General features: G+C 41.9%; 1 protein-coding gene across 1 annotated transcript; it reads left to right on the forward strand.

The window, feature by feature from the left end:
- Positions 1 to 26,469, forward strand: ACSM4 (acyl-CoA synthetase medium chain family member 4). The gene is made up of 15 exons (XM_032396287.1): positions 1 to 223; positions 3,848 to 4,039; positions 7,736 to 7,985; positions 11,474 to 11,684; positions 13,537 to 13,744; positions 15,487 to 15,630; positions 16,452 to 16,608; positions 18,594 to 18,673; positions 20,601 to 20,724; positions 21,433 to 21,513; positions 21,645 to 21,746; positions 22,220 to 22,347; positions 22,447 to 22,546; positions 24,819 to 24,938; positions 26,094 to 26,469. Exons 3-15 carry the CDS (start codon positions 7,785 to 7,787, stop codon positions 26,178 to 26,180), a joined length of 1,743 nt encoding a protein of 580 aa, XP_032252178.1. The 5' UTR covers positions 1 to 223; positions 3,848 to 4,039; positions 7,736 to 7,784; the 3' UTR covers positions 26,181 to 26,469.
- Positions 26,470 to 26,984: the final 515 nt, after the last annotated feature.

Raw genomic sequence — 26,984 nt, forward strand, 5'->3', positions numbered from 1 at the left:
GAGCCAGGGTGCCTCAGGGCAGGAAAGGCTTCTGCCGCCCCCTGAGGACCCAACGCCCCTCCGAGAGCCAGGGCTGCGTTGCCAGTAAGTTCTGCAGCCGCCCCGGGGAGAACCTGGGGCCTTTGCAGCAACTTGGTGCCTCCTGAGGAGCGACGGAGAAGCAGCCTTGTTAGCTGAGTGCTGAGGAGGGGGCTCTGGGCGGCTTCCCAGGACCTGCTGGTAGGTGAGCAGCACAGTCGCTTGCATTTTCTGAGCTGTTCCCCTGGTTCATTCCTCCTTTTCCCTGAGGGTATTTGAACAAGACCTATTTTACCCAGGGGTCCTTGGATTGAGGGGTCCCACGATGCCACATCAGAAAGGCTGTGGTGGTTTGTTACACATGCAGGCTTGTTTCTGGGGAGAAATCCTGACCCAAATTCAGAGGAAGGGGAGCCGCATTCAGTTGGGACAGGAATACAGGCACTGCTGACTCTCAGGACCTTCTAGAAGGAGGAGCTGGGATCCCACTTCCCAGGTTCTGCTGGAACCAGAGCCCCAGGTAAAAACACAAACTGCCCTCCAGTTTGTAACCTTAAAGGGAGAAACTCTCAGGGAATTATCAGCCACTGTCGGGTTTCTTTGGAAGGAAAGAGAATTGAATGTAGGACAGAGAAGCTGTGATTAAACCTTAGGCACATTGGGGAGCATCGGAGAGGCTCAGTGTTTTCAGGAGGAAAGGGGGCAATTTAGAAGGCTGTTAAGAACTAAAAGTCCATTGGAGGCATCTGGGGAGTTCAAAGTGTTGTGGCTTCTCATGCGTGAGTCCTGTTGGAGGAGGTGGGCAGGGGGTGGGGGGGGGGGGGGATGGAGAGATGAGAATAGAGTTCTGCTAGCGAAATAATGGAGTATCCATGTGTCAGGTCAAGTCCATGTCTTCCTGTTGGGTCCCCAGTTTATTTGGAGTGGTAGTGTGTGAGAGCTCCCCCTGCCCAAACCTCCTGCCTCTGTTTTGTGACATTTCCCATTATGACTTACCACATTTCCCCCTTCTGAGCAAGATTTGCCTTGATGAGCAAAGTAAGTCAGTCAGAGAGGGACAAATACTATATGATTTCCGTCATTTGTGGAATTTATGAAATAAAACATATGAGCAAAGAGAAGAAAAAAGAGGCTAACCAAGAAACAGACTCTTAACTATAGAAAAGAAACCGATGGTTTTCAGAGGGGAGGTGGTTGGGGGGATGGGTTCAGTAGGTGGTGGGGATTAAGTCATGCAGTTGTGACGAACGCCAGGTTTGCCTGGAAGTGTTGAGTCACTAGATTGTACACCTGAAATGAATATAACACTGTATATTAACTAATTGTAATTTAAATAAAAACTTAAAGAAGTTTCCTTGGAGGAATTTCTGACCAACAGCCAAGTTCTTTGGATTTAGCGGTTTTGCGTTTCAGTGCCAGCAAAAGGCCTTTTTCTGGTTCGCATGGCTCCTCTCGGAGGGAACGTGCATCACAGTTGTAAACGACTTAAGTGACACTTGAGGCAAAGGGAGAGTTAGAAGAGAGAAACTCTCACATACTTCCTGTGTGACGTCTGTGTCTGCTCAAGATTGAGACCAGTGAGCCAGCATCACCTCACTGGGGACAGTGTTTGTACAAAGGATTGAGCGACAGCAAGTACAGAACCAAAGCCACAGGACAATTCCAACCCATATATCGGTTCTAAACCAGGACCCTAGGTCTTTAAGTAGCCAGCTGAAATCTCCATTGGCACTTGTTGGACTGAAGGAAGAAAAGGGTTCTCCCTATGAAGGCAAACCCGGAGTCCTGTATGCCTTCTGGAAGTGTCCTCCCCCAGTGGCTAGGAGCAAAATATCAAATACTGCGGGAATGCACTGAATGAAATCACTGAGCACATTTGGGAACATAGAGTACACTGAAGAACATGAAGCAATAGTTAGAGAACTTGTTGCAAGAATAGGAATACTTCCGGGACATTTCAAAACTATTGTTTTTCAAAAGAAACTGTTTAGAACTATATGGGTTATCAGTAGTGATCTGTTATGTTGTAAATTCAGAAACCATGCATTTGGATTAGAATCAGGATTCAGTTAATAGTTTAGGTAAAAGAAAGACTTGAATTCTGAACCTTCTAAACCTCTAGAAATGCTCACAAGATCAAAATGAGGCTATTTTTTTTATTATGTTATGTTAATCACCATACATTACATCATTAGTTTTTGATGTAGTGTTCCATGATTCATTGTTTGCATATAACACCCACTGCTCCATGCAGAACGTGTCCAAAATGAGGCTATTTCTGAAAAGGTTATAATCCAAAAAGGTCTCCTCCTTTTGCAAGAAACTGGGATATGCAGAAAATGGCATGTTCTTTGCACAAAAGAGGTAGAAAGAGCAACAGTGAGAAAAGGAATGCAGGCCTGGTCTGGACATGTGGGGAAAGCTGTCTCCCCAGATGTTTTCTATTTCAATTGGGGAAGTATTTACCTTCTTGTCACCAGATGGTGTACTGGTCCAGTCAGGGTTTGGTGCCTTCTTTAAATATGTCCCGTGGACCCAAGAGTCCATTCCCTGGGATTTGGCAGCACAAGGTTTGGTTAGCAGTATGTGCTAAGGGCCTCTCAAGGGAGGTTGAAGAGAATCTCTGTGGAGGTGTCTTTTCCGATAGAGAGACTCTCCAGGTTGCAAGGTGTGATGGTCAAGGTAAGTGTCCCCTGGGAGTAGACTGTGAAAAGACTGCTCTGCTACAACATGGTTAGTTTTAATAGAAGCAACTAGATCTTTGCATTATTGAAATATATCCCCTTTTCCCACCTGTAGGTCAAAAGGGGCAGTGGTCGAATGCATGGATGTCCAGTGACTGTCTCCAAGGGTGAGAGTCTGAGTTCCAAAGGGGGTGGGCTTGAGATTTAGAAGGAGTAACGGCAATGCCTTTGGCCCAGGTAGTTGGCAGATCTTTGCACATTTAGCTCATTGAGTCCCCAGTATTGCCATTATTGTATTGGACCATCTGTGAAGATAGGGGTTAGTAATGTACAATCAAAGTGTTGTAAAACTGGCCGAACATCACAAATGGGGTGAGGTCCCTGCACGGTAGAGTGGGTTTTCTGGTCACTGTGTAGTTCAAGAGGGCTTCCCTGGGAGGGATAATTTTTTGGAGAGCCTTTATTCTGTCTACCACACTGGGCTTAGCCTTGGGACTTCATTCATTAAAGGATCAAGGAGCCCTGTTGATGTCTGAGCCCATGAGAGATACTCTCTTCTGGATATCATATGGGGTACCAATGAACTCTGAAGGTGAAAAATGTCTATGTCTGATCACTGTCATCAACAAGCAACATTTAGGCAGAGACTTCACTAAACCCAATTCCTGTTGCCATCAACTGACATTCACAAAGGTACAAGCAGGCAAAGTTTATGTTCAAACCAGTCAGCAACACTGTCTCAAAATTATTTCCAAATGAGATCATGTCAGGACAGACACCTTGTAGTGGCTAGCGTATAGTCAATGCTCAATAAAAGCCAGGAGTTTGAAGGATTTCTCATAATCTAATCAATGAGTTGAGACTTCAGATATGATTCCCTTGGCTGTCTTTTGCCAGGATGCCAGGCTATATCCAGCTACGCCACAAGAGTCAAGCATGCCAATATTCCAGGCTACTTGAAAATCATGAGAGACTCTGATAATAGGCCATTGAGCGGTATGGATCTTGATATCATCAGCTCCATGGACAAGAATAATCCGCTAATGTGCTGAGGCTTAGCACTGAACCGTAAGAGGAAGTTGCTCCTGCATTTCCTCTCTCCCCTCCCAGCTGTGTCTTATAAATTGCTGTTGCTTTAACCACAGGTTGTCCAGAGAAACATCAACTCTCCTCCCACAGGATTATGATCCTCCCAACTGTGCACCAGAGACTCGGGACTATAATGGCATAGATGCCACCAAAAGAAAAGAAGGAAGGAACCAATTTTTTGGCAGATACGGAACTGAGTCTTTGTGAAGAAGCTGAAGGCCTTTCTGGATCAATAATAACATTTTCTGGTAAGGAAAAAATGCATGTGGTAACATGGAAGTGATTCTAGTAAATGAGAAGTTGTAAGAGTGTGTTTAAATGTAGAGAACAGAGCACTAAGAGTCCCATCGTCTTGCCATAATTGGATAACTGCTGATTCAACCCTGGATAAATGTCCCTTTGACAGGAAAATGGACTGTTCTACTTTACAAAGGTTGATAGAAATATAGCAAAAATCTGTGATAGCATTTCCTTGCATTGGCTTTGGAGACAACAAATGCAGGCTGGAATTTGTGCTGCATGCTCCATGAACGGCTTTTGTTATTTATTTCCTCTCACCGCCTCAGTCACTTTATAGGTAAAACAAAATGCCTGGGGGTGCCTGGGTGGCTCACTCTGTTAAGTGCCTGGACTTTTGATTTTGGCTCAGGTCACGATCTCAGGGTTATGATCTCAGGATTGTGAGATCAAGCCCCACATCAGGCTTGTCAGCCTAGCCTAGGGCCCGCTTAGGATTCTCTCTCTCCTCCCTCTGCCCCCCCATCCCACTCCACTCATGCTTTCTTTTGCTCTCTCTCTCTCTAAAAAAATTTAAAACCAAATGCCTGCCTCCGAAGGGTGTTGAGATAATGAAACAAGATACTGCATAAAAAACACAGTGCTGAGTGCACACCAATTGCTCAAACATCTTTCCACTGGTAAAGTTTCCCTAAACACACTGGAAATCACTAAGACTTTAGAAATCACCTACTTAAATTCTCTCACTTTTACAGAAATCTTTGGGAAATATTTTGTTAAACATGTGTATGTATAAATTTCTACTTAGATAATGTCTTGACCTAAAAGTCAGTGATTCTCAGATTTGACCCTGGAATCATATGAACTTCCCACAAGATCCAAAGTCAGGAAATGGCTGTGTTCAATGCAAAATGGTGGATCTTCAGAGTTCCATGGTCTCCCTAAAGGCCTATCTGTACAAATTTACCCAGAAAATCAATAGTAGACCAAAGAGATAGAAAGAAGAAATGTTACTGGCAAAAAAATTTTACAGTTTAATTGAAAAATCCTACTCTGTGATATCTTGATTAGTATTTTATTAGTAATGATTGTGTTTGCATATGTAAGACCTATTCACTGATTATGCACATAATGCAGATAATGCTGAAGTGTATATTCAGATTAGATCTATTTTATGATATTTAGTTTTAGATTTATTGGCATGTTAATTTGATGATATGGCAAATTTATCTATGGAGGTATGGGAAATCAGAACAACTCATGAAAAAATCATTTTTCAGTTTGGAGGAGAAGAGGAAGGAGATTTGCATTAAAAACTATTTGCTCTATTATCTGCGCTATTCTCCTTAGGAAGCAAGAATGTTCCAGGTGTCCCATGTTTTGATAATCTTTCCAATTGATCATTAAACTGGGACCAAGAAAGGTCAAAATGATGGAAGTGAAGACTAGAATGCTTCAGACTGATGGGGGCTGAGTTCAACCCCAAGAGCCAGGAGCACAGTGACAGGGCATTAAAAGAGGCAAAAATAAGCCACCAAAATATTAGTGGCTCCAATCCAATAGCTTTTCTAGTTTCTTTGGATATCAAACAGTGAAAGCCTTCTGCCATAAACAGTTGTGAAGTTTGATTTTTAACGTGCAACGTTTACTGAGTCCTAGCTACCCACCAGGCACTGTGCTAAGGTGCTCACTTAAACCCCACAATTAACCAATGAAGAAGATACTACCATTACTCTCATTGCACAGATGAAATGGAACTTGGAGATACTAAGCAACTTGGCAAAGGGCATCCAGAGAGGCAAGTGTGGATGCAAGTATGTGTGTTGCATATGTGCATACACACACGTGCACACGTGTGTGTGTGTGTGTGTGTGTGAGTGGGTGGGTGGGTGTATGTGTGTGTGTTTAGGAGAGAAGTTGGGTCTCACTTTCAGCAAAATGCTAAATCATAAGCATGGCCCCCACTACTTTCCCTCTCCCCACCCTTCTCTCCTCTTGCTACCTCCACCATACTTGCCCAGGTGGTCCCTCTTCTTTCTTCCTTGACATAATGGAGAATTTAAAACCAATGGTATGGCCAGAAATAGCTCTTCCTGGGCTACGGTAAATTGCATTTGCACCAAATGGGCCTCTTGCTTCTCCAGACGTCACTCTGAGCAGTAAAGAAGGCTTGACAACAACAATGAGGGGATGGTACACCCTGCACCCTTTGTTCTGCTGTTTATGTTATCACCATGCGGCAGACTCAGGCACCCTTTGCACCTGCGGAGTTTTCCATCCCATACAAGGCAACTAAGTAGGACTGGAAGGCAAAAAGATAAGGGTATTCATCTTCAGCAAGAGACCCTTATTGAAGAAGGCAACACAAAGGAGGCTGAATAGCAGAGAGGTTGAGTACGCAAGCTCTGAGGTCAGGCCATACAGGGGGAAACCTGGCCTCTGCCACTATGAGATGGATGACCTTGGTCAAGTTGCTTAAGTGTACAGAGGTCTCAGTTTTCCCATCTGGAAAATAGAGATAATAATGGCACCAACCTCACAAGCTTGTCATGAATGCTAAATGATATCAGGAATGCAGAATGCCTGGTCTACAGCAAGCACTAAAAAACACTGGCTTCTGTTATTGAAGACAGCTCTGTAAGTCATGTTAAGTAATAAGAATGAAATACACAGGCTCTACCCACACCATCTAGGTAGGTTAGGGAGACAAGGCACATATATTGAAAACAATTAATAATATAAGGTAGAAAACTGTCACGTGAGGAATACTGGTGCATATTATGGAAATTCAGAGGAAGAAATAACAGTACTATTAAAAAAAAAATGTTAAATTACAGATGGCAGTAGGAAGGTGACTTTACCAATGTCACAAAGCTAGTTTTGAAAGAGTCCAGAGTAAAGTCCAGGTCTCCTGATTCATGAAGTAAAACTATTTCATGAACCTATGCCACCAGGGTACTAATGAAAATAATCTTAACAAAAGCATTAGTTAACACTTTGAAGGTACTGTCTACATGCTGGGCATTTTACACACATTATCTTATTAAATCCTCATAATAACCCTAGGAGACAGATATTATATTCCTCCCCCATTTTACAGATGAGAAAATTGAGGTGCATGAAGGGTAAGTGATTTCTTAATCACTTAAAGTTGCTGAGCCAGGACTTAAGGTTCCTAACCAATTATAATGAAGAACTGAGGGGAAAGGAAGGCAGGGAAGCCAGAAGGAAGGGGAATGACAGACTAAATCCTAGAGCTAGAAATGGACATTCAAGAAAAGTGAGTGGACTGCTTTTACTGGAAGAGCAAATTCAAGGAGAGGAGTTAGAAAATATAGTAGAATCGAGTATGCAGCAGACAGAAGCAGGGCTTGAATGTCCATTGTGGCAGCAAATATTCTGTTTGTCTATTGTTTGGTTGGGGGAGAGGGTAGGGACAGAAGATGGGAGCTTGACAGTTCTATAGTTGTTAGTTTTGTTTTGTTTTGTTTTTAAGAATAATCTGATCATAGACAGAATGAAGAGGAAGAGGCCAGTGGCAGGGAGACTGGTGAGGGCTGACTGCCGCAGCTCCAAAGAAGAATGGGTCTTTTCCAGGTGTTCCCCAACTTCCTGGGGGGGGGGGGGCACACAGCCACAATCCACTTCCCAATCTCACCACAGAGCATCCAAAGAAACTAACGCTCTCCACTCATCTCTCCCCACAGGCTGCAGAACTTCCACATCCATATCAGTTGACAAAGCCCTTTGGGAATCATGATGATTTTTTTCCGATACCAGACATTCAGATTCATCTGGCTTGCCAAGCCAGCTGGCCGGTACCTTCACAAAGATCATCAGCTTTGGGCGCCTCTGACTCTTGCTGACTTTGAAGCCATAAATCGCTGTGAGAAGTCACTGCCTAAGAACTTTAACTTTGCTGGGGATGTGCTGGACCAGTGGTCCCAAAAGGAGAAGGTATGACATGACAGGCTTCTATTAGATGCTTGGCATCCATGTATATCTCAGGCTTCCATTTCCTTGTTCCGTGGTCCATTTGCCACTCTTAATTCAGTTCTTTCATCCTTCTTGGTTACCTTGCCCTCCGCTCTCCCCAGGCAAGATCTTTAATCCACAACTCCACATGCTGTCTTTCTCTGGATCCTCCTCAGTCCCCCTTATGGTGATTACTTAGAGAGTCCTGCCTCTTTTCCTTCATTTTCTCCAAGTCCCATGCAGCAGCTCTTTGCTCTCCATTCATCGGTTTGGGCTGGTCACAGGCTTATCCAAAAAGCAGTAATTTGAGCTTTTTTTTTTTTAATTTATTCATTTTTTAATTTTTTTATTATGTTCAGTTAGCCACTATATAGTACATCATTAGTTTTTGATGTAGTGTTCAATGATTCATTAGTTGAGTCTAACACCCAGTGCTCATCACAACATGTGCTCTCCTTAATACCCGTCACCCTGTTACCCCATCCCTGCACCCTCCTCCCCTCCGAAACCCTCAGTTTGTTTCCTGGGATCCATAGTCTCTCATGGTTTGTCTCCCTCTCTGATTTCTCCCCCTTCAGATTTCCCTCCCTTCCCCTATGGTCCTCCGTGCCATCGTTTATGTTTCACATATGAGTGAAATGATATGATAATTGTCTTTCTCTGCTTGACTTACTTCACTTAGCATAATCCCCTCCAGTTCCATCCATGTCAATGCAAATGGTGGGGATTCATCCTTTCTGATGGCTTAATAATATTCCATTGTATATATGTATCACATCTTGTTTATCCATTCATCTGTTGAAAGGCATCTCTGCTCCTTCCACAGTTTGGCTATTGTGGACATTGCTACTATTTTAAAATAATAGTCATCACTGGCGTGATTAGGAGAGAATCCAACATTGAAAAGAATAAAGCAAAAAGCCTTGAGTGTTTGCAGTGTAGCCTCAGGTCAAATCCCTGCTTACTGACCCCACCCCATGCCGCGCACTGAGCTAGATACTTACCTATCAGTGCTTACCAAAATTCACTGCAAGGACCTGTGCCTCAGAAGATATATAGGGTTTCAAATAATGTTGAATCAATCTTTCCTATTAAACTGAGAGGACAGTCTTCCTTTAAATCCATTTACATCTTTAACAGCTCTCTTATACTTGCTAAATTCTCTTTTGAACAAAAGAGCAGGTAGAAGTTGAAAATCTCTGGGCGTATTTTGTTTTTAATATATTTATTTTTCAGTAACCTATTTTTTTTTTTTTTAAAGATTTTATTTATTTATTTGAGAGAGAGAATGAGAGACAGAGAGCACGAGAAGGAAGAGGGCAGAGGGAGAAGCAGACCCCCTGCTGAGCAGGGAGCCCGATGTGGGACTCGATCCCAGGACTCCAGGATCATGACCTGAGCTGAAGGCAGTCGCTTAACCAACTGAGCCACCCAGGCGCCCCTTCAGTAACCTATTTTTAACAAACGGTACTGGTTCTCCAATTATGGTGACGAGTAAATACATTTTCCTTCTTAAGTAAATGTGTACAAGAAAAGTGAGTGAATGTAAAGAAAAATACAAAGAACAATAACACAGGTGTGGGGAGGGGGTGGGGGGATGGGTTAGCCCAGCGATGGGTATTAAGGAGGGCACGTATTGAATGGAGCACTGGGTGTTATACGCTAACAATGAATCATGGAACACTGTATCAAAACCTAATGATGTATGGTGCCCAACATAACATAATAAAATAAAATAAAATAAAAAGAAAGAAAGAAAGAATGAAAAGATAAGCCACAGACTTGGAAACCATATTTGTAGAACAGATATCAGATAAGGGACTTGTATCCAGACTGACTATATCCTTAAGTCTCAAAATTCATTAATAAGAAAATAAACCAATACATGAGCAAAAGAGTTGAATCACCACTTCATTAGAGCACATGTAAAGATGCTTAACATCAGCGGTCATTAGGGAAATGCAAATTAAAGTCACAATTATACTACTGCATACTTATTAAAATGCTAAAAAGGGTGACCATGTCAAGTGTTAGCAACTGTAACTATTTCACTGTTGGTGCAAATGTAAAATGATACAGCCACTTTAGAAAACAGTTTGGCAGTTAAAATAAAAAAGTTAAGGGGCGCCTGGGTGGCTCAGTTGGTTAAGCGACTGCCTTCGGCTCAGGTCATGATCCTGGAGTCCCGGGATCGAGTCCCACATCGGGCTCCCTGCTCAGCGGGGAGTCTGCTTCTCCCTCTGACCCTCCTCCCTCTCATGCTCTCTGTCTCTCATTCTCTCTTCACAAATAAATAAAATCTTAAAAAAAAAAAAAAAAGTTAAACCCACAAAAAAAAAAAAGAACAATAGCACAGGTATAGACAGATCTGGCAAAAATAGTGATACTCCAATGACTAAAGATTGAGGAATACTGACCTATATTATTTCATCAAATCCCCATCACCAACCTGGGGGGTTGCAGATAAGGAAATTAACCTCAGAGAAGTTAAGCTCCTTATCCAAGGTCACCAGTCCCAAGGGTACAGGAAACAGCCCCTGATCTTAGGGGGCTTATACCCATAGGGGCAGGGCCTATGATACAGTGTAATGGAGTCATCTGGCATTTGAGCACACTGCTGCAGAAACACAGAGAAGTCAGAGAGGAGAAAAAGAGGAGCCTGAGGAAACCTTCACAGAGGAAGTAAAATGGAAATTGAGTTTTGAAATAGTTTCCAACCAGGAAAGGTAAAAGGAGCATTCCAGATATTCCAGATAGGGGAAGAAAGGAGGAGTAAATTTTTTTCCCAGGTAACACATAAAGCAAAGAGGTTTTGCAGTATAGACAGTGTACTCTGTAGAATCATATGAGGTTTCCTCCGAAATCAATCCCTTGATGAACCTCCCCCAAAGGCCCCACCATCTTGTTCTTTGTTACCTATGAAACCCATACTCCACCTTTTGGGGTGAAAAAAAAAAAAAAAAAAAAAAGTTAAGTTCCTAATCAACCTTAATACAAAAATTGGGGTTATTTGGATGGAACAGAATCTAACTTAATCAAGAAAAAAAATTTATTGGACATGGGAGTGCTCACAAAACTGGGTTGCAAACTGGACAGTCAGTCTCAGCAAGACCAGGGAACCAGGACAGCTTCCTGGGGATATGTAAGCACCAAAGGCCCATACACAGGTTTTTTTCAACCATATTCTATCTTTTGGTTCTTCTCAGAAAACTCAAAGTCCGAGAGAGAAGGTCTGACTCGCCCAACGTGGGTCACATGCCACCCACTGCTGGGTGGACAATTACCCTGATGGGTTGTCTCACCTAGGCTGTATTCGATAGGAGAGGAGTAGTTCCACCAAAGACAAACTGGGGTGCTATTACCAGAGTCCACCAGCATGGGTGCTGAGGGGAAGTAATGGCAGATGTGTCCCATCTATTTGGTAGACCAGTCATGTAAGCTTTCTTTCTTTCCCATGTGCCCATGGCCAGACAGGAGAGAGACCAGCCAACCCAGCCCTGTGGTGGGTGAATGGCAAAGGGGACGAAGTGAAATGGAGCTTTGAAGAACTGGGCTTCTTGTCCCGAAAGGCTGCCAATGTACTCACCAAGCCCTGCGGCCTAAAGAGAGGAGACCGAGTGGCCGTGATCCTGCCCCGTATCCCAGAGTGGTGGCTTATAAATGTGGCTTGTATGCGAACAGGTCAGTGCCAATATTTAACATTTCCTTTTAAAAAAAAGATTTATTTGGGCTCCTGGGTGGCTCAGTCGTTAAGCGTGTGCCTTCGGCTCAGGTCATGATCCCAGGGGCCTGGGATCGAATCCCGCATCCGCTGCTCAAGCCTGCTTCTCCCTCTTGCCTACCGCTCCCCCTACTTGTGCTCTCTCTCTCTCTCTAACAAATAAAGTAATAATCTTAAAAAAAAAAAAAAAAGCAAGTGTTTGCAAAATAAATATTTTTATATAGAGTGTACTATCTGAGATCCAGTTAGGTATTTTCTTAATTAACTTCCTTAATGTCATATATACATATATATATATTCATTTTACCAAGAGGTGATGACATGTGAGAGGTTTTAAGATATACACAATGAGTATAGTCTCCTTTCTAGGAATTCAAATCCACATCTCCCCATTTCACTGACTAGAAACTCACCAAGAAATGAGCACGGGTCTTGGGAGTCTAGGAAATGTATCTTTGAATCCTGGTTCTGCCCCTTACTGACTTTGTGACCCTTGGGCTCGTTGTCATCTATATACTGGGGCTGATTTTGAGTGAGATAGCAGACACATAATAAGTGCTCGATAAATGGTAGTGACTATTTGTGATGCCTTACATACAGTTCTCTTTCCTTCACTGATTCACTTTAGAAAGAGCAAACCACCTTCCCTCTGTCTTTCATCTAATTCTCCCATATATGCTCTTCTCATAAGGAACTGGTATTTTAAAATCAGACCCATCTCAGGCCAGTGTTTAGAATGGAGTGAAAAGTGGGATAAACTAAGCATCTCCAAAGGAGTGTAGGCAAACTTTGACGATTCCAAACCACTGGGAAGACCCAGGTTTGAGGGCTGACTCTGCCACTCACTGGCTATGACTCAATCTCATATTCCAACAGCATGGACCTACATGGCTGCTTAGGACAGTGGCCTCCAGGCTCTTCTGATCACATAATCTATCAATAAAGTTATTTGGGATACACATCCTCCCATCTGGATATAATTATTTTTATTGTTCTTCGGTACAATAGAGCATGCATATTATAAAATATACATAAAATGAGATTAAAACATAAAGAATACTATTATCTCAAAATTTTTTTAAATTCTAATTTTTCTTCTCATCTTCAGTGGATTACCTTGCAGAACTCACTTTGGAGACCATTGGTTCAGAAGATTGAGTAAGATAATGTTCCTGAAAATTTCTAATGAGCTGTAAAGTGTTATTTAAGTACTACATAATGATGATTCAAATGTCCCACAAAAATGTTACATAATAATAGCCCACCATTATAATGCCTACTATATGCCAGACACTTACTATTATTTTCCCCATTTTACAGATAAGGAAAGGAAGGCACAGAGAGATCAAGTAACATGCTCAAGGTCAAAAGCTAATAAGTCACAAGGACAGAATTAGACCCAAGGACTATCACACTGAAGCCACTGCTCTAAGGATCTCCCAGTGACCAGGGTCCTGTGGGATGTCCCTGGGGACCAAGACAGGAGTAGCCAAAGGCTGTATTCCCCACCCAAGCACAAAGCCTGTTTCCATAGTCCATAATCTCACCTAAGGGACAGGAGTTCTGTTTCAGGGGTGCCTGGGTGGCTCAGTTGTTAAGCATCTGCCTTCGGCTCAGGTCATGATCCCAGGATCCTGGGATCGAGCCCCGCATCGGGCTCCCTGCTCGGCGGGAAGCCTGCTTCTCCCTCTCCCACTCCCCCTGCTTGTGTTCCCTCTCTCGCTGTCTCTCTCTCTGTCAAATAAATAAATAAAAATCTTAAAAAAAAAAAAAAGAGTTCTGTTTCAGCTCAGGGCTTTCTCTCTTTCCCAGGGCTGGTCTTCATGCCAGGAACAACCCAGCTGAGAGCAAAAGACATTCTCTATCGGCTGCGAGCATCCAAGGCCAAGTGTATTGTGGCCAGTGAGGAGGTGGTCCCGGCAGTGGAGTCCATTGTGTCAGAATGTCCCGACTTGAAGACCAAACTCCTGGTGTCTCCATGCAGCCAGAATGGGTGGCTCAGCTTCCAGGAATTATTTCAGTGAGTGTTTTCTCCTGCCTCATCTGCAGTACCAGCGATAACATCAATTGCAACTATATCTCAGAGTCTCCTTGCCTCCAAGGACTTAGCAATACTGTCTGTTGATCCAGACTCCTTCCCATAAAAGAATCACCTAATAGAAGATTTGACTTGGAGGATGAAGGAGGGAGTCAAGGTTGATCTGCTTTTTAACATGGGTGACTGAATGGGTGGGTAGTATCAGCTGGAGAAAGAATTTAAAGTTGGACATATTAAGATTGAGGGGTCTGTGAACATCCAAATGTCTAGCAGGTGGTAGATACATGAGTCTCAGACTCAAGGACTTAAGATACAAATCTGGAAGTCATCAACATATAATCAGTTCTGAAAAATCCAGAAATATAAACCTCAGGTGTCCAAAGAAAGTCAGTCAGACCATGACATCATTAATTGAAAATCTCCTTATCACCCACAGATTATAATGTGTCCTCTTTTGGTAAAAGAAAAAAGAAATTTAAAGTCTTACATTAAAGGTTTCCACACTGGATTGAGAAGCATTGAAAATAATAGTGGTTTTTTTCCCCACAGTATTAGATATTGTGAAGAAATCCCTCTTTCTCCAGCCCCCACACACCAACTTCATCATATATACATATATACAAACACATACACACACACACACACGCACACACACACATCCCTTGAACATAATTTGATGCTCTTTATTGACTGCTGAATTATAGCATATCTTTAAAAATAATTATTGAGGGGTGCCTGTCTGGCTCAGTTGATAAAGCATGTGATTCTCCCAGTCGCCCATGTTAAAAAGCAGATCAGCCTTGCCTCCTTCCTTCATCCTCCAAGTCCAATCAATCTCCAAGTCCTGCTAGTTCTTTACTTTGCCTCCTTCCCTCCACCCCATTCACCAGGGCACAGATTCCTCTGTAGCCATTCTGACAGGTGTGAGGTGGTATCTCATTGTGGTTTTGATTTGTATTAAGGAAACATTTTCCAGAAAGCCTTTAAATCTCATTGACTGTAACTGTATGTGTGCCCATTCCTAAATCAGTCTCTGGCATGAGAATTACCACAATTGGCTTAGGATTATCAAGATTCACCCCCTGGAACTATATAAGGAACAGTCTCCCCTGAAGCATATAACTGCCTGATACCAGAACAAAATCAGAGTTTTATTAGTGCAAGGAAGTGCAATTGGATGCTATATGGTAAGCACCTAACTGTGTCTGCCAGTGATGCAGATGTTGAATAAAAAGTATGAAAAAGTTTGATTCAAATGCCAAAAGATCTTCCTTTAAACCGTAAAAACTACTGAAATGTTAATAAACAGTTCACAAAGACTCATGACTGATTTTTTTAAAAATTACAGATTAAAAAAAAAGCACTTAGAAAAAAATGTTTAAGTAAATAAAATACACATCCTTTTGTCATTGATATTGAAAGTCATCTTGGCTATCAATGTGGCCTGTGCAGAGGTGGTGCTTAAAAAGAGAGAGAAATGAGTTGTTAAAGCTTAGCACTGATCTGCAAAATCCCTTTAAGATTTATTGAGAAATTCCTCTCAAGGAGGCTTTGGATTAGGTTTTGTTCTATTAACTGTTTTCTGGTATCCAGAGGGCACAAGTAGCAGAGAAAAAAAAAACATATATATATATATACATATGTGTATACATATATATAATCTCAGAGTTAAACTGGTGTGCCATCTTCAGCCACCATGTTGGGTTGGGACCCATATTTTACAGATCCACCTCTGCAGAGCACAGCTGTGTGGAGACAGGAAGTCAAGAACCAATGGCCATTTATTTCACCAGTGGGACCACAGGCTCTCCCAAGATGGCCCAGCACTCTCAGAGCAGCCTCGGAATTGGCTACACCCTCTGTGGAAGGTAGGGAAGAAGGCCATTTTTGCTAAACTCTCCCCTGAGATGCCAGCACGTATATCCAACTGGCTAGCTGACACCTCCACTTGGATGACTATTAGATTTCTCCAGTGTAACATCTACAAAACAGAATCCACGATGCCCCTGCCCAGCCTCAGCTCAGTAAATGGCAACATCTCACCAACTGATCAAGCAAGAATTTATGGGTTAGATAGGTGATGGGGATTAAGGAATGCACTTGTGCGGTGAGTGCAGGGTGACATACAGGAACAAACTTTGACCCCATCTCCACAACAGCATGCCTGGTTCCTTCTCATTGCCAAGTAAATTCACCCACCCAGAAAGGCCTTCCCAGGTACCCTAAAACTATCACTTCACCCTGTTTTATTTTCATCAGAGCATGTATTACTATTTGAAATTATGATACTGATTTATATTCTTACTCATTTTATTGTGTGCTTATCTGCTGTCTGTCTTGCTAAAGTAAGAGCAGATATCTGGTCTATCTCACTCACTGTGCTAGGGAGAACAGTGCCTAGCATATATTTGCACAATAAATATTTGTTGCATCCATGAACAGACTCAGAATATCATGTCAAACCCAGCCTTCCTCTCTACTTTCAGATTACCTAGGATTCTGAGAAAGTCCTCTAACAAAAGTGGGAGATAGAATCACTCATCCTGCCTTTGGGCTTCTTTTGACCCTTCTCTGTAGCCATTGAGATTCTGGCCAGTTCTCGAAGATTCCAGTTTGTTTGCTTTTCTGTTTTGTTTTGTTTTGTTTTGGGGCTTTTTGGTCTGTCTTGTTGCTTCTTCACATCATTTAGGTATTGGCTAGACCTGAAGTCCTCAGATATCATATGGAATATGTCTGACACTGGCTGGATCAAGGCTGCCGTTGGCAGTGTGTTTTCATCCTGGCTTCAGGGAGCCTGTGTCTTTGTACATCGGATGGCGCAGTTTGACACCGATACCTTCCTAGATGTAAGTCATGGTTTCTTGCTACATCTTTCCCTTGTCTCCCTCCCCCACCCCCAAACCGCTGCCAAAACCACAAAAGAATGATTCTTCAGAATATATTTTCCTGGACTTGTGGAAATCATTCCTTTTTAAGAAATTAAGTCTCTGGGGATTTGGCTTTTGAATGTATTTAACAGAGAAGGAACACCCACAACACTCTCATGCTTCAAAATATTCAGGATTTGCTCACATCCCACCTGAGAGGTTCTAAATAACAGATTACAAGTCTCAAGCCTAAACAAATCTTTGGTTTCTGATTCAGTGAAACAAAACAATAGGCAATAAATCCAAAACACTATGTAGAGAAGATTGAAGGAGGGGTCACCTTTCTCCCAGAGCAGCTCCTTCCATTCTCCCCTCACCCTGTGCTTTTCACTTTGTTAATTCTCAGAACCCAGTATTTGTCTTAAAACCAAGCAAGTTCCTCCTTCTCAGCCAGGCACAGCTAGACTGCGGTATCAGATTGCTCTGATTTCTTTAGCCTTTAGAAAGATGTGATTCAGGCCAATTATTTTTCAGCCATGAAAAACCCACTATGTTTATGAAATACATATTATTAAACACCACACCTGTGTGTGAATAAAAGCTATACTCACCCTGTTATTTTGCTAACTGGTCTGACGAGATGGCTTGAAGGTCTTAACAGAAATGGTGGGTGACATAAGAACTGGGATCTCTACATCAGGTTTACAAAGTGACCTGAGTAGATAAACTAAATTTGCAGTTCTAAAACCTGTATTTTTAAAAATAAGAATATTTTTATAAAATATTAAATATTATATATTTAAGTAAAAGAATATATTATTTTAATAGTCTTCTTTAATATTATATTAAATAAGATATTAATGATGTGATAATATGTGGTATTTATATTAAGTCTATTAAAATAAGAATACTCTTATTTTACAAAGATAGTGTGTGTATTTTAAGTGCTCTAAAAACTTTACACTATTCTTAGTTACATGCATTTATGCTTATTAAGAATAGTTCGAATCAAGGGAGCAAGTAGAGACAGTAGAAATGCTCACTTACAGATCAAAAGTTTTTCTTGATCTTTGACAATCCAGATAGCCTAGAAATACATCTTGAAAATATTCTCTCAAATGTTTAAACTTAATACAAACTGCCAATTCATTATGTGACATAGTAGAATCTCTCTAGAAATAGGACATCTAAAACATGAGTATTTCTCTAGATTTTTCTTTAAGGAGCTGGAGGTAAAATGAGCCTGGCAAATCTTAAACAGTTAAGGAAAGGACTGAAAAATGCCCTTACTAATGCATTTAATCAATCCACTCAAAAGGAGTGTCTTTTTTTTTTTTTTTAATTTGAGAGAGAGAGAGAGAATGCAAGCAGGAGGAGGAGCAGAGGGAAAGGGAGAGGAAGGAGGAAAGAATCCCAAGCAGACTCTGCGCTAAGTGCGGAGCCTATGCAGGGCTCAGTCTCGCGACCCTGAGATCGTGACCTGAGTGGAAACCAAGAGTCGGCGGCTTAACCGACTGAGCTACCCAGGCGCCCCAGGACTGATGTCTTTTATAGAAAAAGTGTTGGAAGGTTTTGGTAGGTTGGTTTACATCCAGGGTGAGTACTGTGTAGGAATATATGGGCAGGAGATTTCAAAATTCCACCATAAAAGGTAATTTGCAGCCCTGAGGTAGAATAAACCAGTTCACACTTTGGGACTGGTCTCAAATTCAACAATTTACTTTCTGTTGAAGTTGATTGTGTATGTCTATTACTGTAACATACACGTGTTCTTTCCAATAACTGGAAATTCCCAACAGACATACAGTCACTAGTGACAACTAATAAATACTTGCTTTCTTATTCCTAGTAGTGATCATATGATGGAAACCTGTCAATGAAAGAGGATGAGGGGTTGCAGACATCAGCTCTAGTTGTGGCCTCTAATTAACCACTTCTGACAACTGTCTTTCTCCATCATCCAGACGCTCACCACTTATCCCATCACGACCCTGTGCAGCGCTCCCACTGTGTACCGGATGCTCGTGCAGAAAGATCTGAAAAGGTACTTGGGTGGAAATCCCCATTTGAAGCACAAACAAAAGCTGCAGTCTAGCATCATAGATCTCCCCATTTCAGTGCAGGTTTCCTCAGTCTTGCCACTATTGACATTTTGGACTGAACAATTCTGTGTTGTCGGGGGCTGTCCTGTGCACCGTAGGATGTTGAGCAGCATTCTACCCAGCCTCCACCTACTAGATGCCAGTAGAACCTCCCTGGTGACCATCAAAAATGTCTCCAGATATTGCCTAAATCGCCTCCCAGTTGCTCCTAAGGATAGCCTCTAGGGGCCACTCCACGTTTTCTCAGGGACAACCAGAACCCTACAATCCAAGAACTAACCCCCCTCCACCCCAAAATACAACTGCATTTATATTGCCTTGAAGAAAAGCTAATGAAGTCTTATGACTTGAAGATTACAATCAATTTATCCAAATCACCCGAACCCCTAGTGGACTTGCAATGTATATTTACTTAACCAATATGAATTGAATACATGAGGAGAGAGAGAAAGGAAGAGAGGAACAATGTAAGTAGTGACAGTTTAAGTAGTGCAGGCCCACCCATCCTCTGTCCCCCCCAAATGTGGATGCCCAGGAGGGAGAGTGGTATGAAACAAAATAAAGCAGATCTGAACCTTCTCTTATCTTAGTCAGGGTCAACTCCCTTGTGGCCCTCAATATGTGAGCATCTTTTTTTTTTAAGATTTATTTATTTGAGAGAGAGAGAGAGAGAGGGAGGGAACACATGGTGGGAAGGGGCAGAGGGAGAGAGAAACTCAAGCAGACTCTGCACAGAGCATGGAGCCCGACATGGGGCTCGATCTCACGACCCCGAAATCCTGAGATCACAACCCCAAGGTCACGACCTGAGCCAAAACCAAGAGTCGGAAGCTCAACTGACTGCGCCACCCAGGCAGCCCTCAAAATGTGAGCATCTTGCTCACATCTCAAGAGTAGTTCAAGGGCTTTCAAGGGTTATTTTGAATAGGCCCAATTCTTGTCCTGCCCATTGGAGACCTCAATGCATCAGAGCCGGGCTGTTCCAGACTTTCTCACTTGAGAAAGTGGGCAGCAGAGTAGTAAGGCCAGTGGTGAAAAGCTTGATCTCCAAAGTCAAACAAGTGGGGCTCTGCTGTATACTACTAGTGAGACCTCAGACACTCCAGATGACCTTGCTAAGTAAGCCTCCCTTAATTCCATCCACAAGAGGGGATTAAGAGTTGCCTCGTGGGTTTGTGGTGAGAATTCAATGTAAGTGGCCTACTTGGTCAGACACCGGACAAATGCTGGGGGCAGAGTAGTCAACTCAGCCCTTCTTGAGGCCTTGGGCAACTTTAAGTTCTCCCAGCCTCAATTTCCTCGTCTGTAAAATAGGGCATGAAGATTATGAGAATGCTCCTAATGCCCTTACAGCACAGTAAATGCTCAATTAATGTTAGTTGTTTTATCACTTGGTTCATAATAAGTGCTGAAGATCATTATCAGCATTTTCTCCTAGTTCTCCCCTCCTTTAATAGCCTGCTAAAATGCAAGCTCTGTCAGGGAATTTTTACTTTAATCACTAACATGCCCCACACAACCTACAACCATGTCTGATAAGTTAGTAGGTGCTCAAAAATATTTGCTGAATGAACCTTCCTAAGACGTGCCTTTCCTAGGGTGCCTGGATGGCTCAGATGGTTGGGCGTCTGCCTTCGGCTTGGGTCATGATCCCAGGGTCCTGGGATCGAGTCAAGCATCGGGCTCCCTGCTCCTTGGGAGCCTGTTTCTCCCTCTGCCTCTCTCTCATGAATAAATAAAATCTTGAAAAAAAAAAAGACTTGCCTTTCCTAGCTCGTTTGTTCGTTGCTAGAACATCCTAATAATTTTTTAATGAAAGCCATTCAGATTTTTTCTCCCCAAAGACCCCATGAGACTCTGTGTCTGCAGATATAAATTCAAGAAGCTACGGCACTGCTTGACAGGAGGGGAGCCACTCAACCCGGAGGTGCTAGAACAGTGGAAGGCACAAACTGGGCTGGAACTGTATGAAGGCTACGGACAGACAGAAGTGGTATGTTTAATGGGCAAAGTTTAAGTTTAGCATATTGGGAGCCTTTCAACCCCAGGCTGAGCCCCTGAAGAGCCCCCTTGGTGCTCTAAATTTTTACAGAGTTTCCCAGAATACCTTACCTTGCCCAGTAACTACCAAGACCTCTGAATTGCCCAATTTGGCTTGGCTAGCGGGGAATTAGGATTGTTCCTTGCAGTCTTCCTGTCTTCTCCCCATGCAGAAGTCTCAAAGGTGTTAGGGGTTGGAGAGGGTCAGAATCGAGTGGCTCATCTTCTCAGCAGCACTGAGGACCCGAGAGAGCCCCAGTGGGTAATTTATCCCAAGGTGTACTAAATGGGACCCTTAGTCTAAAGTAGTTTTCAAAGTATGGTCCCCAAACCAGCAGCAGCAGCAGCATGTGCGAATTTTGTAGCAGTACAAATACTCAGACACCCCACCCCACCCCAGCCAGGCCTCCTGAATCAGAAACTCTGGGATGGGGCCTGGCAATCTGTGCTTGGACAATGAATGTCCCAGATAATTCTGACACACACATTTGAGAAGCACTGGTCTAAAACAGTGTGTGTGTGTGTGTGTGTCCAGAAGACAAGCATGCATACTGGGAAAATCAGTCCAGTCAAAACTGAGTCTTATGTTTTATTGTCATGATATAAATAGCTACAGAAAATGAATTTTTACATTCTTACATAAAACATGTTCTCTCAATAGGGAATAATTTGTGCTAATCAGAAAGGACAAGAAATTAAATTGGGCTCTATGGGGAAAGCAGTACTACCCTATGATGTCCAGGTGGGTAATATCTGACTGCCAGTAAAGAAGAATGTTTTACAGTTTTCTGCTAGTCACTGTACAACTATTCATAACCTGTTTTCATTTTGTAAAAAGAAAATTTTAGGAACCTAAATATTTTTTCATTCTAGATTATAGATGAAAATGGCAACATCCTACCACCTGGCAAAGAAGGGGAAATTGCCCTCAGACTAAAGTCTACACGGCCCTTCTGTTTCTTCTCTGAGTATGTGGTACAAGAACGTACAATGTGCTAGTCACAAGTTAATAGAAAGGTGGTATAGGGAGTCATACAGACTTGGGTCCAAATTTCATATCCACCATGTGTTGCTGTGAAACTTGGGCAAGTCACAAAATCCAAGTCTATTTCATCAACTGTAAAATGGGGAGATTATCACCTATCTCCTAAGAGTTTTGTAAAGATTAAATTCTATGTGTAATAAACCAGTAGCCGTGCTTGTCTTCAGAAAAGACAACTAGGCAGGCTGCAGAGGGCAGGGAGGGGGCGATACGGGGCAGAAGAGGTGCAAGAGGGGTTTCCTTTTCATTATATTCTTGAACTTTTTGTATTCTACAGTAGGAACCACCTTTTTTTTTTTTATTTCTTTTAGAAATAGAATGTGCAAGGTACTAGTCACTTCATGGGTGTCATATCCCTTTTTCCATTCTGACCAAATTAATCCCCAAAGTCATCTTTGATTCCTAGGACAATCCAGAGAAAACTGCTGCCACAGTAAGAGGGGATTTTTATGTCACTGGAGACAGAGGAGTGATAGACAGTGACGGGTATTTCTGGTTTGTCGGCAGAGCTGATGATGTCATCATATCCTCTGGGTTTGTACATTTGCCACTCTTATTAGAGAGTTAACAGATTGCCAGGGAGATCTCCTACTTGGGTGATGTAGTGATCAAGGGCTTCATTTCCTCTTCTAGGTACCGAATTGGGCCGTTTGAAGTGGAGAGTGCGCTAATTGAACACCCAGCAGTTGCTGAATCAGCTGTTGTCAGTAGTCCGGATCCAATCAGAGGAGAGGTAGAGTGAACGTCATTAAAGTAGCAATTTCGTATTTTCTAGTTCTATCCATTTGACCCCTCTGGAGAATGAATCAAGAGTAGTCATGTAATTCTCACGATGAAGCACCCATGTGCCAAAAATATATACTAGGCACTCAACTTTTTTTTTCCTCTTCATTTTCTTCATTATGTTCAGTTAGCTGTCATATAGCACATCATTAGTTTTTGTTGCAGTGCTCAACGATTCATCAGTTGCGTATAACACCCAGTGGTCATCACAACACGTGCCCTCCTCAATACCCATCACCCGGTTACTCAACTTTACAAATGAGTTGTGTCCCAAAGGGGATGTATTAGGAGGCATTTAGTGGTAAGTGAAAGAAACTGAACTCAAACTGACTTAAGTTTTTAAAAAAGGAATTTATTGGATCATATATAAGTGAGGTCATCTTCAAGTACAGCTACATCCAAGGGTTCATGTGAAGTAAGCAAAACTTTGTCTCTCTTCATTTCCTGGCTGTTGTCCTTTAGGTTGGCTCCATTCAGGCAGGTTCTTCCTACTTGGTAGCAACTGATTGCAAATGCACACAGCTTCACAACCAGTAAAGGAGATGGCTCCTTTTCCAACAGTTCCAAGTGACTCCCAGAATAACATTTGCCTATCTTAGATCACATATCTAATCAATGTGGTCCAGGGAATGGTATATGCTCACCGGCCAGACCTGGATCATACGTGGGTCACTGGAGGTAGAAGTTAGTGCCAACACCACCAAAGAGAGAAATTAGGGTAATGCTCTGTAGGAAAATCAGGGTACTATTACTAAAAGGGGGGAACAAGGGACGCCTGGGTGGCTCAGTCGGTTGGGCTGCTGCCTTCGGCCCGGGTCGTGATCCCAGGGTCCTGGGATCGAGTCCCACATCGGGCTCCTTGCTCAACAGGGAGCCTGCTTCTCCCTCTCTCCCCCTCTGCTTGTGCTCTGTCAAATAAATAAAATCTTTAAAATAAATAAATAAATAAAAGGGGGGAACAGATGCTGCATAAGAAAAAGCAGATTTTACTGTACGTATGATTGTCATGGAACTCAGAATACATTTCCTCACAGAAACAATGCAAACAGGAGACTGTGGCCAGGTTCCCAAACAAGTCCCACAAGCCTACTTAGGACCTAATGAAAGGGAACTTGGGGAATGACAGTAATAGCCTTAGTTTTAGGAGGAAGCCACGTAGTATGGAAGGGAGACATTTCCTTTCCTCATGGAAGTTTCTTAGACTCAGTAAATAGCCATATTTCAAAAACAGTTTGTGTATCAGCATCCTCCCACATCTCTTTCTATGACGCCTTTTTTCCAAAAAGGTTTTATTTACTTATTTGACAGAGAGGAGAGCACAAGCAGGGGGAGGGGCAGAAGGAGAGGGAGAAGCATGCTCCCCACTGAGCAGGGAGCCCAGTGTATGGCTTGATCCCGGGACCCTGGGATCATGACCCAAGCTAAAGGCAGATGGTTAACTGACTGAGCCACCCAGGCGCCCTCTCTGATGCCTTTTACATACCAATAACCCTCTGCAGTGACTCTATGGATTCCATACTTAAACCTGTACAACCTCCACGCCCAGGGGATTCTATTCTCCAAAGTACTTTTCTCCTGCCACCATATTCTCATTCTCTCAATATAGTTGGTTTCATCTGAACATTAGAAGTAAATACCGACTGGAATCAATGTACGAATAATTAATAATTTAAACTAAAATTAACTAACCTCAATAATTATCTAATTGGTGGGTTTTGAATAGTATTCCAAAGAGAAGCAAGAATTTTTTTGCCTAGATAGATCCTTCCCAAGAGTTCATCTCCCAGCATACAAAATCCTTTCACCAAGCCTCCCCAAATCCCTCTCAAACCATATTCTCTGGAACCTCCATTTGTCTCCCTATTACATGCTTCTAACAGTGTAGGTCTGGAGTAAGTGATCATCTGCAAATCAAGGACTGCCTGTATAATATATAGGACTAGTCTGACTGAAATGTTAAATACATGTCTGACATGTAAATAAAACTCAACTTTTAGCTTTACTGAAACACCGCACTCCTCACACTCACAAACCATTTATCTGGAATTAGATCTCAAAACCCCACTTGTATCCAAGCTCCACCAGAGGTGATCTCTGGATTTGCATTCATCACTTAAGCTGCTGTTAACAAATAATTGTAAGTACCTGTGTTCAGCATTGGTTCCAAACTCCTTATGTGTCTGAAAAACAAACATCAATATAAATTGACTTTTCTCCTGCAGGTAGTGAAAGCTTTTGTTGTCTTATCTGCACCCTTTAAATCATCCAACCCAGAGAAATTAACTCTTGAACTTCAGGATCATGTGAAAAAATCAACTGCACCTTACAGCTATCCAAGAAAGGCAAGTATTTTTTGCCCAAGAGTGTGTTACCAAACAAGGGTCTAAGCTATTAAGTACACAGATTTTATTAGCTTTTGACTTTATGGTAGCTCATTATATAAGTAGAAGACACCTATTTCAACTTGTTTAGCCCTAATAATTTTGCTTTAAAAAATTTCTTTAGGACACTTAAATTTTGATAAACTAGTTTTGATCAACTTTGAAATACTGAATAATTACTAAGGATCCTTATAAGACTAACCAGTCCCATTCCATGAGAAAAAAAAATGGTGGAAAAAAATTTAAGACAGCACCTGATTCAGCTATCAGTACTCTTGAGCCATAATGCTCTTCAAAGCACAAGCCTTTAAGTATCAAGTGACCAAACTTAAGGCTCAGAAAAAAAAGATGTTATCCAAAGAAACTGTGGAATCTTTCCTGAAACCTTCTTCAATAAAATCTTTAAAAAAAAAAAAAAAAAAAGAATAATTCTATATAAAAACAGAGAGATGGCATTGCAATTTCCTTCCTTCTCATCCTGGAGTACTGTTGGTTGATATTGATCCTTAAGATGAGAATTCTATTTCAATTGGTATTTCAACCAAAAGGTAGTTGACTTCAGCTTAAGAATTAGCTACATTTTCTCCATTAAATTTACTAAATCAGTCACCAGTTGATTTTCAGAAATGTTGTTTAAGATATTTTAAAATAGTCACATCTTGAGAGAGGGAAACAGAGAGGATTTTACCATGAGCATAAGGGGAAAATTTTTTGTACTCAAAATTAACTCTCAAAAGTCTTCCTTAGAAAGGATTTGCAGGACCCAACTCTTAAAAGCCCAAAACCCAAGAATTAACTTGTTTCTCTGTGCATTTAGGTGTGGCCTCTATTTCCTTGGGGAGTAGAGGCCCAGGTCTAGTTTGAACTGGAAAGGGAAGCAGTGGAGTAAAGGGATCATTATATTCTTCTGACAAAGCATATAGCCTTTGCACTAAAAACTCATGATGTAGCTCCAATGTCAAATGGACTATCAACACAAGAATTTCAATGAGCTTAGGCTAAGACATCCCCCAGACTCAAACTCGCCAGTTACATGAAAGCTCTCCCTATTGTACTGACAACTGGAATTGTCAAAATGGAATCAAATGTCTCATAGTATGTTTCTCTGTTAATTAGGTGGAATTTGTTCCAGAACTCCCGAAGACAATCACTGGGAAAATCAAACGCAACGTTCTGAGAGACCATGAATGGGGTCGAACATAGCCTGATAAGAAACTATGGCATTAAGTAGTTACAGGCTTGCTTTCATTGAGTCCTTGCTTCCTGATAATTTAGTGATTACTCTCTTACAATGCTGAAGGTTTTTCCTGGTTGAAAAACTCAATTTTTTTGTTCTGTACTTAGCAAAAAATTAAATAAATGAATATCCAAAAATATTTGGGAAGAAAACGGTTATGATGACCAAACTGACAAAGGCAATGATTTTAATGACTTGCAGGGTTTAAAATAGCAAATAATTACTTAGAAAAACACAGTGGACAATGAATTTATCTTGTGCCTGATTAAGTCAAAATAAAGATTAGAACTGTTCTAAGAAAAATGTTCAAGACAGAATTTCTTCTGCTTAACATCTTATATTACTACTTCTCTAAAGTGAATTAAAGGGGTGCCTGGGTGGCTCAGTTGGCTAAGCATCTGACTCCTGATCTCTGCTCGGGTCTTGACCTCAGGGTCATGGGTTCAAGCCCCATGTTGGGCTCTATGATAGGTGTGGAGCCTACTTAAAAAAAAATAAAGTGAATTAAAAGGAATATAAATAATTCAAAAGCCAGTAAGTGCATTTAATTAAGTACTGTATTACTATACCTTTTTTTAGAAGATTTATTTAGAGAGTCGGGGGGGGGGGCAGAGGGAGAGAGAATCCCAAGCAGACTCCCTGCTGAGCAGAGCCCGACATGGGGCTTGATTTCACAACCCTGATATCAAGACCCAAGCTGAAATCAAGAGTTGGACGCTTAACCGACTGAGCCACCCAGGCACCCCTAACCTCCTTTTGAAGCAAGTTCA

The sequence above is a fragment of the Phoca vitulina genome, unplaced genomic scaffold, assembly GCF_004348235.1.
Source record: "Phoca vitulina isolate PV1807 unplaced genomic scaffold, GSC_HSeal_1.0 scaffold90, whole genome shotgun sequence".
NCBI lineage: Eukaryota > Metazoa > Chordata > Mammalia > Carnivora > Phocidae > Phoca > Phoca vitulina.